Source organism: Trichogramma pretiosum, unplaced genomic scaffold, assembly GCF_000599845.2.
Source record: "Trichogramma pretiosum strain Unisexual culture from Peru unplaced genomic scaffold, Tpre_2.0 scaffold58, whole genome shotgun sequence".
In the NCBI taxonomy this organism is placed as follows: Eukaryota; Metazoa; Arthropoda; class Insecta; order Hymenoptera; family Trichogrammatidae; genus Trichogramma; species Trichogramma pretiosum.
Window position 1 is genome coordinate 971,768 of NW_019641630.1, and position 13,067 is coordinate 984,834.

Sequence of the window (13,067 nt, forward strand, 5' to 3'; positions counted from 1 at the left end):
AGTTCACATTTGTTACGCTCGGGGGCTTACTTAGCGTTACCAGAAAGTGTGACATATGCATCGGAAAAAGGAGCATAAATGGGAACTTAGTACAGTACTATAAAATTACGTACGAATTAAGGGTGTGCGAGTACTCGATTTCTCGAGTTTACTCGGTTCGAACTTGATTCATCGAGCTTGAGTTGGAAAAATTCGATTACTCGAAAAAATGACGAGTACTCGATCGAGTCAACTTTTTTCGAGTACTCGCACACCTTTTGTACGAATCTTTGAATATTAGGTCTATAGCGTGTAATATAATATAAAGTGTCCAAGAAAATAAATATGCTTTGTAAAAAATGGTTCAAAAAAAATTTTAACTCCTGTATGAATGATATTGTGATAAAATGGTAAGAAATATTTCCAAGAAAATATTAAAAATTCAAGACTTTACGGTATCGATATATGTAACTAAAAAATGTAATGATTAAGAATAATTTACGTGATTAAATTGCGATAAAGAATCTATTATTCAAATTACCTTTTCGAATTCCTTTTCTTGAATATCTAATTTTTTAAAAAGTCGCTCTTTCATTTTGGGAAATAGTTCACCCTGAAAAAGAAATAATAATTTGTATGTTAGTTTTTATTTTTAATTTTTTAATCGAATGTAGAAAAATTCCGTGATGTTTTTATAATTCACCATAGTTAAGTAAAAATAAATGAAATAAATAAAATAGTAAAAGGTCAAGAAACGACAAAAGGACACACTTTCACATATAAGGACATTTGTTGAGAATTAATTTCTAATTTGTTCTGACGTAATAAGTACATTTGAAAAATATGATTCGTTACTAAATTTATCTAGTTTAAATTCCCTAAACAACACAGGTAAAATTATGAAAAACTTACTTGTTTTATTTTGAATAAAAATGGTATTCCAAAGGTTGAAAACACATCTTTGTAAAAGTGTGCGACAGGAACAAGCATTTCATCTTCCGATAAATTTAGTTCATCTGAAGGTACTTCTTCAATTCTGTATATTTTAGAACTGTTAGTAGCGAGTGTTTCAAGTAAAACATCATCTTTAGGTCCAATATGTACTCTGTTGCTAATTATTTCAAGAATTCGTAGTTTACCGGAACTATTTTCTGTAAATTCTATTTGTTTTTTTGCTTCTTCTAACAGATTCATGACTGTTCCATTTTTATTAGGATAAAGTACTATCTCTTTTTCTTCTTTCAAATTAGAACTCACCCAAATACATTTAAATTGTTTTTTGTTTTCCAGCTCATTCACATGTATGCTCAACTGCTGATAAAACAATTTTTTTACCTTCGGTTTGCAATTTGCAACTAGTTCTTTCAATGTACCATCAAAAGTACACTTTAAAGGAATTCCTGGAGAGTCTTTATAACTGAAAAAAAGTAAAGTTTTAGTGGATGGTGTTTGTTACAATTAAAAATAAGACATAGTAAAAATGTATTATTCTGATTAAACTCATAACACCATTATTTTTAGGAGATATTGAAGAAATCTTCAATGATCAAATTTAATAATCAACACAATACAAAAGTGTTCGCTTCAACAAAAAATTTTTTTTTACTATTATTATTTCTGTATCACTAGAACATCATATATACTGACATTATGAGACAATGAACGGATTGAAAAAGATCGAAAGATTCTGGTAAAAATACAAATAAACTTTTTCGATCAAATCGTCAAATAGCTCGCGGTCATTCGTTGCCAGGATCACATGCATCGAAGTGTCTATACTATACAGACAAGCCTCGACTAATGAGCCAATAGTTTGACGCTATACAAGATGAATTAGCTCGTTCAATCTTTATCTCGCACCGCAAGCGTAATAAAAAAAATCAAAAACCCTAAGTCCAAATTTTTGGTGTGCAGTACTCCACACGGAGCAGAATCTCACGTTTTTACACGTTCATCTCTGTATTTCACGTAGCAAAAATGGAATGTACTTGCTGGAAAACATGCATTTCGATGGGAAATTTTCTCAGTTTCCGATCTAGACTATTTTAAAAAATCTTAAAAAATAGGGTTTTTGAGGTATTTAAAGTTGAAAAGCTTATTTTTAAATTTTCCGGGAAAAATTAAATTTTTAAAAAGCTGAAGAAATTGTCAATAGATAACGTATGTCACACATTTTTTCAATAGCGTTAAGGGGGTTATAAGACTAATTAAAAATTAAGAAATTTTGCCTAAAAGTGCCGTACGACGAGCGCATTAAGAGATTTGGCTAAAATGCCTCACATTCATGATAGAAATAATTGTACTATAGTCCGTAAATTCACTATATAAGAGTTAAAGTTTTAAATTATTGATTGAGACCTGGTTTCCATTCTTTCCCAGACCGAGATGTTAAACAAAATTATTTTGTCTGACTCGTGAAAACATTGATACTTATGAAGGGTTATTACAAAGAAAATATAAGTTAATAATAGGTCCAAAAATTATACTCACTTTTGACATTTGAAAAATTGTAACAAATATGGATCAGTCTGAAGTTTTTGAGCAACTGCTCTTGCCATTTGCTCATAAGTAATTCTTTGCGAAAGTTCCATGGTGAAACCAATATCATTGGGAACGGTCTTGTCACAGAAACTAACTTCAATTCTTGACGATAGATCTCTAAACATAAAAATAAAAAATAATATTAATATCAATGAAGGGAGGTTAACGAGATCGACGTAATTAAAAACTATTATATTAATAAATAAACTTCTATCGAGAGGATCTAAATAAAATCTATTGAGAGGCCGATTTTATCATTAAATACTTAACAAATTGTTTCAAAAGTGACAAAGAAATACAGCAAAAAGTGTAAAAGCTATAAGCTCTAAAAAAATGTCCTTGATCATGATTTTGATAAATTTTATGTAAGTACTTGGAGCTATTTCTACTTCTGAGGAAGATTTCTTTTGGAAAAGTTTGGTTTATCTTATTGCAAAACTATTTTTTAATCGCGAAAAGTCGAATGTAATTTTGAATTACATTCGAAATATAGCGAAAATTTTAATTTCAATTTTAAATCTAAAACGGTGGCTCAGTAAAAGAAAAAAATCATTGTATACATAACGATCAAATTTATTCGGGATGGACTCAAACCGGCGACTGCTCCAAAGGACTGAACTACGGAAATCGTTATTAGTGTACACGAGTGAGAGAGGTAAGTTACTCTAATTTTTACGTTATCGTTAGGTATTTTTCTATCAGAAACCTAGCCTATTTCAACCGAGGCCCTGGCTTATCTTTTCTGTAAACTTACAACAATACTAAATTTCAAATTAGGTTAGCATCTTAAACTCAACGAAATTTTTTACCTGAAATAGTCTCTACAAGTGGGAAGTTCGAATAACTGATTACTCTCTTCAAATCGCTGAAATACTATTATATCTCCATCCATCAACTCTTCAAGAACTTTTTCTAATGATTCAGAGTAATTTTCAATTTTTTCCACCATGTTTGGCTTTATTTCTTCATAAAGGACAAGTTTAGTATCTGCGTCATAACCAGCTTTTTGATTTAAAATAGGTATTAGGTCCTCTGAAAAATAGTATTTAATTAATTAATAATGTTGAATAATAATGTTGAAAAATAATTTGTAAAATAATGATGTGTGAGATTGGATCAAAGATCTATCATATATTAATTAATTTGTATCTATTGTCAAGTTCTGCCACATAATGCCAAGTGGATACTCAATCACCGTTTTAGTGTACGAAATCTTGACAAAAATTTTATAACAAAATCGATTACCGAAGTACATGAGGTTGCTGATATTATTAATACAAATAAATATTTACTTACGAACTTTAGCTGTAACAGGCATATAATGATGTCCACAATAGTGAATCTTTTTTTTCTTGGGATCATAAAGTTTGAAAAAAAGCAAGACATCAGTATCTTTATCGAATGAAGGTAAAGCATTTAAATCACAGTCAGGTGATAAAATTTCAACAAAAACATTCCAAGGATTTCCACTTTCAGCACATTCAGTAACACTCTTTTGCAATTCTATTTCTGATTCGATAAGAGTTGGTCTACAAGTTTGATTAGATCTTAAACTAAAAGGCCAAATTCGGATTTGATCCACAGCATATTTCTGAAAGAATAGTTTACATTGATACAGTAAAATTAATGTTATTTTTTATAAAAATGTTTTTTATCGGTAAACGAAATTCAAATAAAATTTAAAATGAAAATTTAGTAAAGAACATTAAAACTTAAAAAAGTCGTAAATTTATGAGGCACACATTATCAGGGGTATGCGAGTATTCGAATTTTCGAGTCAAGTCGGAAAAATTCGAGTACTCTAGTATTTTCGAGTTTTAGCTAAATAAATGATACATTAACAAAACTATAAATGTCCCCGTTGCTTGTGCATGCTCTTCAGTGTTATTTACTCGCAGCACTCTTATTTTTTTGCTGCGCAAGTTTTTTGCTTTGATAGCGAATACAAATAATAGTAAATATAAGGTTAGTAACGTATTTTCTATAAATTACTGGGATTATACGAAGTTTTAAGAGAACATTTATAAGTCACAGAACTTTGCGCAAGTAAATGGCGTTATTAAAATAAAGCCTCTCAAATATTTATTAATTTTTGACCGATTAATATGTCAATGAGATTTTCTTTATTCTGCACCATTAAGTTCAGAACTTATTGCAGCCCGCCCGAGGAAATATTTGTTACAGACTTTATGTATCGACCAAATTTAGGTTTACCACTTAATAATTTCAAAGAGAGCGACTATAGTTAAAGAATGTATTAATATAATGAGTTCCAATCACACTTCATGAAATGTTTGAAATGCTCTTGATATTTTACTGATTTAGATTGTTAAATTATATAAAACAAGTTAATATACGTACAAGACTTTCACTCAATATTTCAATGAATTCTGATAAAGTTGATTGCTTCTTCACTCTAAATGTACGGTAAACAACTTTTTCTTGATCGTACAAATCGTTTCCTTGGTGCCCTTCAAAACTATCTTCAAACAAAACGTTTACAGTCATAAACAAATACGCTTCATTTCTTTCTTTGCGTTTGATTTGTTCTAACCGCTTTTCTTCTTGGAGTCTTTCAACAAGCTGAAAATGAACAATTAATGATAAATGTGAATGAATTACAAAATAATATAACGTGTACAGTAAAATCTTTCTATAGTAAACACTCTTATTAGCAGACACTTGTAGAATAACCTAATGTTTCTAAGATTTTTTATAATTTACTCCTATTCCGAATTGTGAACTCTCTTAATAATAGGAGCGAATATCATGTTTGAGATAAAAGGACACGTTGTTTTCGATTTAGATAGTTTATAACTTTTTATTGACAAAGTAAGTAAGAACACACGATATAATACGTACATAACGATGACTGGGCACACTTATTGATTGTAAAAACTTACACGAGTAAATATGCAAAGTGGTAATTTACAGTTCTTTTTAATCTTGTTAAATTCTGTGGCTGTTAGAAGAAAGTAAGTTTCAAAATTCTTTAAAAAATACTTATTGAAAAAATTTAAAATTTGCACTAAAGCATAAATAAACTTCAAAGTGCGAAGAGAAAATCAGATTATATATAGAGCTTTTCTTTGAATAAATTCTACATTCGACTAACTTGTTCTATGGTCTGGTGCTGACATCTGAAACCAAATTGATAAAAGAGAATTAGCTTTTTCTTTGAATAATTGTCTATATTCCGGAAAAAGTAGTTTTTTCTGCGATCTTTGACAGCAATGAGAATAGACGGATTGGTCTAAAGGATGAAACATTGTCAGTAGCTTCTTTCCATTGAGCTCGACAGTGACACAGTCAAAGGTACGCATTAATGACCAAACCTAAGAGCAATAGGTAGTAATTCTCTGGGCATCATTCCAGTGATTTTGTCATGATCAGGAGATTTATGAGTTTTAATGTTCTTGTGCTGCTGGTGCCGTTGCCCAGTTTAGTTGGTAATAATGGAATGTTGTCAAAAAATTGCATAGTTGCAGCGATAGAAATTGTTTTCTTCAGGTCACATCATTTCTAGGTCGTATGGATTAAACACATGGGTAAGGAACTGCGCGAAAGAAGTTAGAATTGGAGAAATAAAGAAAGGTGCCGAAATAATGCGGCGATTTGTTTAGTCGACCCAGTTCCCTATTGGGGAGAGTCCGAATAAGAATGTCGATGTGCTCTGGCGTACACTAAAATACGATTGGCGGTGTGCCCCAGAAATATTTGGAAAGTGACTGCTCGGTATTTTCTGCTCAGAGTCTAAGAGTCAACTGTTTGTGGGTCGCTTATATAGGAGCAAAGCGCACGCTGATTGGTCGACGCAACGGGGTGGGGATGGGCGCAGTCGTCTTTGCATGTGAGTGGGGACAACATATATAGAAAATTGTCTATGGTTTATCACTGTTGAAATGGTTGTGTAAATCAAGATGTAGTTTTGCTGAAGATAAGGTGAAGCAGTTTTGATCTTGGATTGCTTCATTAACTTATTTATCTGTGTTGGGGTTTGCAATCTGAAGCCCTAACATGGATGCTTTGCGTTGCAGTCACCACCGCACAAAAAAGATGACTCAATTTGGCAAGGAATGCTTCGAAAAAAGTGTTTTTTAACACGATTAGGTTGAGCAAATACAAGATGTAAATGAATGTTATTTAATTTATATTTTTCTTCCCCCTTCACTATTTTATAGTGTCCGCTAGAGAAAGAGTTTACTGCATTCATATACGATATAAAGAGCAGCTTGATATAACCTATTTCTCATTTAAATGTGTTTTGGTTTTGTATTAGGTTAATAACGTTAATACTACTTTTCATAGGCATATTATTCTTCACGTTTATTTCTTAATATTACTTATACTAAATTTTTTCATTTCATAGATTCAGTTTTTCGAAAATTCGTACTCGCATAGAAGCAACCTTGTTAAAACATTAAACACCTATTTGACTTTAAACTTACAAAATTAATGTTTTACTACATAAGCATTGATTAATGAAGCTTCATTTTAAATTAGATTTCAAGACATAGATTAGAATCTGAAACTTTAAAGGACTGTATTTACCTCTTGAGGGATATCTTCTTCCTTTACTTCCTGTAAAACATTCTTAATGTCAGAATTTTTAATGTAGACCAACATGTAGGCATTGGTACAATGTTTGACTGTCATTGACATATCATCATCTTGTCCTCCATAATTGTGTTCAATGGCTTCTGCTTTTGAGCAACGAGAAACAACGTCATCGTCGAATTTGCACCACTAAAAATTATTAATATTATAGTTTACTTATTATATCAGATTCTTTAAGAATGTAATAAATATGTATTGAAAAATAGAATATTTAATAAATTTAAATTTCAACTTAAAACGTTTCTGATGACTGATCTTTGAAGTGCCTGTAGTAAACCGAAATGATTAAAATTTTTAAGACTTTAAAAACGTCAAGCACTTTAAAGACAATCTAATGGAATGTCTATTTTCATCACGGGTTTTAACAAGTCGATTGTGATATTGCCTTCAACTAGAGTAAAAACGTTGACATTTTAGGTGTTAACGGTATAAACATGAAATTTAAAATTACCTTTCCATCTCCTGAAGGGTTGATAAACACAACGTAGTGACCTCCGTGATTGTCACCGCTGTGAACTAAAACGGCGTGAAGAGTGTAGTCTACACTTTGGGTTTCTTTTCCAGTTTTTAAATACTGTCCAAGACTTATTTTTTCATAAAACTCAAATCTATAAACAAAAATTAGAAACAAAAATAAATAAAAATTCCCATAAAAAACTTCTGATTTTAATTAATATACTTTTTTTAAATGTTTCATTTTAATATTTATGATTAACTTATTTAATTGGCAAATTTATGGATCATTCTCGTATTGTCGGTAAAATACAAAGGACAAAAGCACTGCTTGAATGTGAAATTCATTTCGTCATGCGTAAGGCTTCGAGAAAGCTAGCAGGAGGTGTAAAACTTTATAATTACAGTAAGGGGGACACTTCTTCTCCCAGCTATTGAGAAGTGAACTGTGGGCAGAGCTTGATCAACGACAGTTACATAACGTGTCAATAGACTAAACGAAGAGTGCACTGCTACTTAAAGTACGCGGCTATGCTCTTAGATTAGTTCTACCGATAGAGGACCCTCGCTGTGTTCGAGCCCTAAATTACGTTGTGCCAAAAAGTATTACTTAGGCCACTTGTATCGTAATATTACTTTACGATAAAAAGGCTATAAGTAACACTAATAGCCGCGTCAAGAAGTGTCCCCTGTGGCCCAAGTATCTTACTCCATTTTATAGCACTGAGCTGAGTGCACATTTATGCCCTCTTATTCGAGTTATAAGTCGTACTTTCTGGTATCGCAGAGTGTGATAGGAGCGACGCGGTTCCAGAATGTGTGATTTATGCCACCGAAAAGCTTGTCTTAAATGTGAACTTATGCCCTAAAGTGGTATAAAATTGCGTATAATACTTGTGTCATAAAATACCATTAATTTTAAAATAATAATCAATAAACAACCAATTAAAGTTTAACATACAATATATAGTAACTAAATTACGCACCTGTCATTAAACTTCACTGAGCAATCTGTGATTGGATCGTATTGAAACCTCATCAAGTGCAGATGTAAAATGGGAGGAAAAGAAGAAAACATGACACCTTTTTCAGCTTCTTGAAGGCCATGTTCACCGGCGTCATACTTATTATCACCATCTAATATTTCAGTGCTCACATAATCGTCAAACGATTCATAAACTGAAAAAAATAAACATTAGATTCTTAGTAAATGTTAACATAATAATGCATATAAATACTAATAACTACATTTATTGCACAAAGTTCAGTGAAGTTAGTTGGCAACGAGAATCATTTAAATCATCAAATACCATTAATTTAGATTGTTATAGACCATCAAATAGATAAACAGATAAACAACAGTAACATTGGGCTAAATTAAAAATTAATATTAAGGTAAAAATGGACCTATAAAAGTTGTATATGAAAAATGTGTGATTTTAGTACATTATGAACCTTTCTTAAAACAAATGTCACGGAAACATTACATTCTTATAATTTATTTTTGACGGTCAACGTGAAACTTATAACCTTCACTTGTAGCGATTAAATAGCTTGAATTAAAACGACTAGTAGTGTGCAGGGTTCAAATACAGGTCAGACAGAATAACTCACGGTATGAGACATAATCTTAAATTTTATCATTTTTCAAAGATGGAAAAATTATTACTTTTAGTTAAATAGTTTTAGATATAATAATCGTGATTTGCTTCATACTTTCGGAATTGCAAATTATATAACCTCGGTAAAAATAATACATTTTTTCGCCATTTTTGTAGCGTTTTTTTTAAATAATAATGGTCATTTTATGGACACTCATCATTTAATCGCCTTTATTATTAAAAAAAGTGTTACAAAAATGGCGGGAAAATGTAACGTTTCTATTAAGGAAGATGCATTTTTAAATTTGAATTATAATTTTTTCGTCATATTTAAGAATAATTTTCCAAAATTAATACTCAATTTTTCTTATCGAATAGCTGCACATAATTCGACGTGCCAGTGCTGAAAGATGCCACTTCGCGCTCCAGTAGAAAGATGCCATTTCGCGCTTCGAGCTGAAATATACCACTTTGGCGTTCGATTCTGTAGGATGATTTTTTCTGCGTTTGAAGTGACACCATGTAATGTTTCATGTTTTAGAAGTAAAATTGAATGCTCTTCCAGAATCTGGCGTTGGAGTGAAGTTAATACTTAAAATTGAAGCTTCAAACGCAGCTCTAAAGTGGCATCTTTCAGCACTGGCACGTCGATACATATCAACTTGAATTAAATAATTTTGTCTTAAGTATTTGAATATATCAGTATTAATACTCGTTTTGCTTGTTTTAAGAATACATAAAAGTTGTTTTTTAATACTTACTATTCTTTTTCCCTTTAATATTAAGTTGAATATCATAAAATGTTTCCACTCTTTTAGATGTGTAGTCAATATTTTTACATTTTATGAAAGAAACCATCTTTCCCTCGAATAATTTTGGAACGGTACCTTCAACGCACGTTCCTTTCATTTTACTTTCGAGTTTGTCAAGCAGCTGAAAAATGATTTAACAAACATATGAATAGACTTGAAAAAATAATGTGAAATAAGTAATGGTTTGTGCAAGCAGATTATGATTTTTATTTTCAATGAAATGCATCAAAAAGTGTATTCAGGGAAATTTTTTTTACAACTTTATAGAGATTGTAGTGTTTGGCGTACGAAAATGAAAAATTTCTAAGGAGGCTGTAGCGATACAATATAGTTCTGTACTAAAACGCCGTATGCGCAAGGCTATATGCATTACGCAGCGCACAGCATTAGCATGGAAGAACACAGGGTAAATGAGTTGGACTCCTCATATCTTTTGAAAATGGTCAGAAACGCCCATTTATAATTTTATCGTTCGAAAAAAAATAAGATTTCCTATAACATATATTAATTTCATTAACTTGTTAAGTGATTTGAGCTCACAGTACACAAAAAAATGACACTTTTCATACAATTCAATGTTAAATAGCCAAAACTTAGAATCTCATTATTTTCCCAGTTTACATGGAAACCCCAAATTTTTTTTACCAAAAATCTTATAGTTTCATAAACTATCATTGGTTAAAATTTCACTTCGATCCAAACTTTTTTTCATTTTCACTACAGCCTCCTTAAATTCAAGTTTGTACATTTGTTTTTTGAATAAAATAGGATCTTTTCTAAATTTCTACAGTTTCGTTTTTACTATTTCTACACGCGAGCTTAGTTTATGTTCCTCAATATTTAACCAGTATTTTTGAAAGGATATTCACTGTCAATAAAAATAATGAATGTTATATTACTGATTTATGCCGCGAGTAACAGATAAGTATCGGGATTTTCATTATTAGCGGCCGCGAACTAGGTAGCTCAGACTTATGTACTGTTATTTTACTTAGTGGTCAGAAAAAGGACTTCGAGCTTTGCGCAGCATCTAGAAAATAGTCACTTCCATATTGCTAATATAAAAAATTAAATTAAAATCACAAAATTAAGCTAGTCCTGGAAGAAAATTAGTAGGGAGAAAAGAAAAAACTAAAATATAATATCATATGAATGAGTTGCAGTAATGAGTGGCTTTTTATATAAATCTAGAATAATCATATAGCTTTACCACTCTTAAAAATTCTTGAACATCATGTTGCATGAAGGAATCCAAAGTTTCCCATCCAAAGCTTTTTGTGAGTTTTTTGGTACCCACTGGCTTGTCACAAAATTGTAATTCATGAAATACTCTTTGCAGAGCTAGAGCTACACTTTTACTAGAATCATCACTTTCTGTTGGCATTTTATACACAGCTTTTCTCAACTGAAAACAAAAATAGTCAATTAAATGTGATGAAAGAAATACACCGTTATTTATTATTGAGAAATCCATTTTGCGCTTTACTTGGCATTCATGACCAAACAGCTATCGCAACACGCTCTTTTTAAAAGAATTCGAAAAACGTATTAAAGTTGACAATAAACTACTAAAAACTACCAAAAATCTACGGATGCTATACTAAATTTTTTATCAAATTTATCCACACGTTTCTCTGTTTTTGTTAAATACGGCACCGATCCAAAAACTTGAAACATCCGAGTTCGAATATCGAGAATTTAGGCGATACGAGCACACTTGTTCTCGCATGAGTGGAAAATCGCAAGAAAATTACGCTCAGACTTATTTATTCGAACGCACTATGTGCAACAACGATAGATTGCCTGCAGAAAGGTGGATATCTTCGCTATCGAATGAAGCGTTGGTAGAGAACACCGATAATTATGAGTTCTAATTATTTGTGGGTAGTTGTTAGTCTTGCTTTCAATTATCCATGCCGGAATTGCATTGATCTAGGTCACGCTTGAGCGCTGTCGTGGCAAAGCGTGCCTTAAACGTAAATTTTAGCCAGGCAGGACTATAAAACGGGTTTGCGCACTAAAAAGCGTGCAAAAAAACGCAATTTTCGACATACTATTGCACAATAGTTATTTAAGCAACAAGTGCGCAAAAAGCTGGGCACGTGTGGCAAACAAAATTTTATGCAATAGTAAGCGAAAAATAGTTTCATTTAAATGAGTCATTTTACCGCACACCCTTGTCCAAAATGAGGCGTTTTACCGCACACCAGTGTCGAAATGAGGCATTTTACCATACACTAGTGTCTAAAAACACTTTTTGCGAACTAAACAATATGCGAAAAATACATTTTTCGTCGTACTATTGCATAAAAAATGTTTCCATATCATGTAAGGCTCCGTATTGTTGAACATTTGGAGCCCATAGATAGAGTGAGTGTTGGCATTGCAAATGACGTCTGTCTCGAGGCAATTGGTATCGGCAGAATAAATATAAAACGACGTGTCAACGGAAAATGGTTGGGCGGGTATCTAGACAACGTGCTTTATGTACTACAATTAAAAAGAAATTTTTTTTCCACCAAAGTATCTAGGTTTGAAAGTCTTATTTGAGGGATACGATGTAAAATTACTGAAGAAAAGTAACGAAGTCGTGGCAGAAGGAAGAAAATTCTATAGAAATATTTTTAGTTTGTCCTTTAAAGCAATAGTTCCCCGTGAGGCAAATATAAATCAGAGCAGCTGCACGCTTCATTCTCTGCACGAGACCCTTGGAAACATAAACAACAATACGATCAAGAAAACAGTAAAGAATGGAACTGTCAGACAATGATTACACAGCCACACAAAAAAAAAAATTTTCAAACCCACCGACCGGACCTAGTGGACTTTATGTTTTAGGAGTCGCTGAATCCGAATCCGAGGTCGGATGACCTTCAGAAGGTCACTTTCAAGGTCATTGGGAGGTCAAACTACAAGAATTCAGTAAAAATATCCGAAAAAATCAAACTTATGTTATGAGAGTTGCTCAATCTGAATCAGAGGTCATTTTGACCATATCCCGCCATGTACAGGTCATTTGAAGTTATTTTAAGGTCAGGTCACGAAAAAAGCTTTAAAAAATCTG

General features: G+C 31.9%; 1 protein-coding gene across 1 annotated transcript in view; it reads right to left on the bottom strand.

Moving 5' to 3' along the window:
• LOC106658194 (ubiquitin carboxyl-terminal hydrolase 7) overlaps positions 1-13,067 on the bottom strand; it is a 28,502-nt gene that overhangs the window by 2,926 nt on the left and 12,509 nt on the right. Inside the window, exons 6-16 of the mRNA XM_014380037.2 lie at positions 11,214-11,408; positions 9,953-10,124; positions 8,577-8,769; positions 7,589-7,745; positions 7,072-7,266; positions 4,882-5,103; positions 3,817-4,111; positions 3,330-3,552; positions 2,470-2,637; positions 892-1,396; positions 521-592 (exon numbers count right to left, since the gene is read on the bottom strand). Coding sequence (XP_014235523.1) covers positions 521-592; positions 892-1,396; positions 2,470-2,637; positions 3,330-3,552; positions 3,817-4,111; positions 4,882-5,103; positions 7,072-7,266; positions 7,589-7,745; positions 8,577-8,769; positions 9,953-10,124; positions 11,214-11,408 — 2,397 coding nt within the window. The remainder of the gene's footprint in view (positions 1-520; positions 593-891; positions 1,397-2,469; positions 2,638-3,329; positions 3,553-3,816; positions 4,112-4,881; positions 5,104-7,071; positions 7,267-7,588; positions 7,746-8,576; positions 8,770-9,952; positions 10,125-11,213; positions 11,409-13,067) is intronic.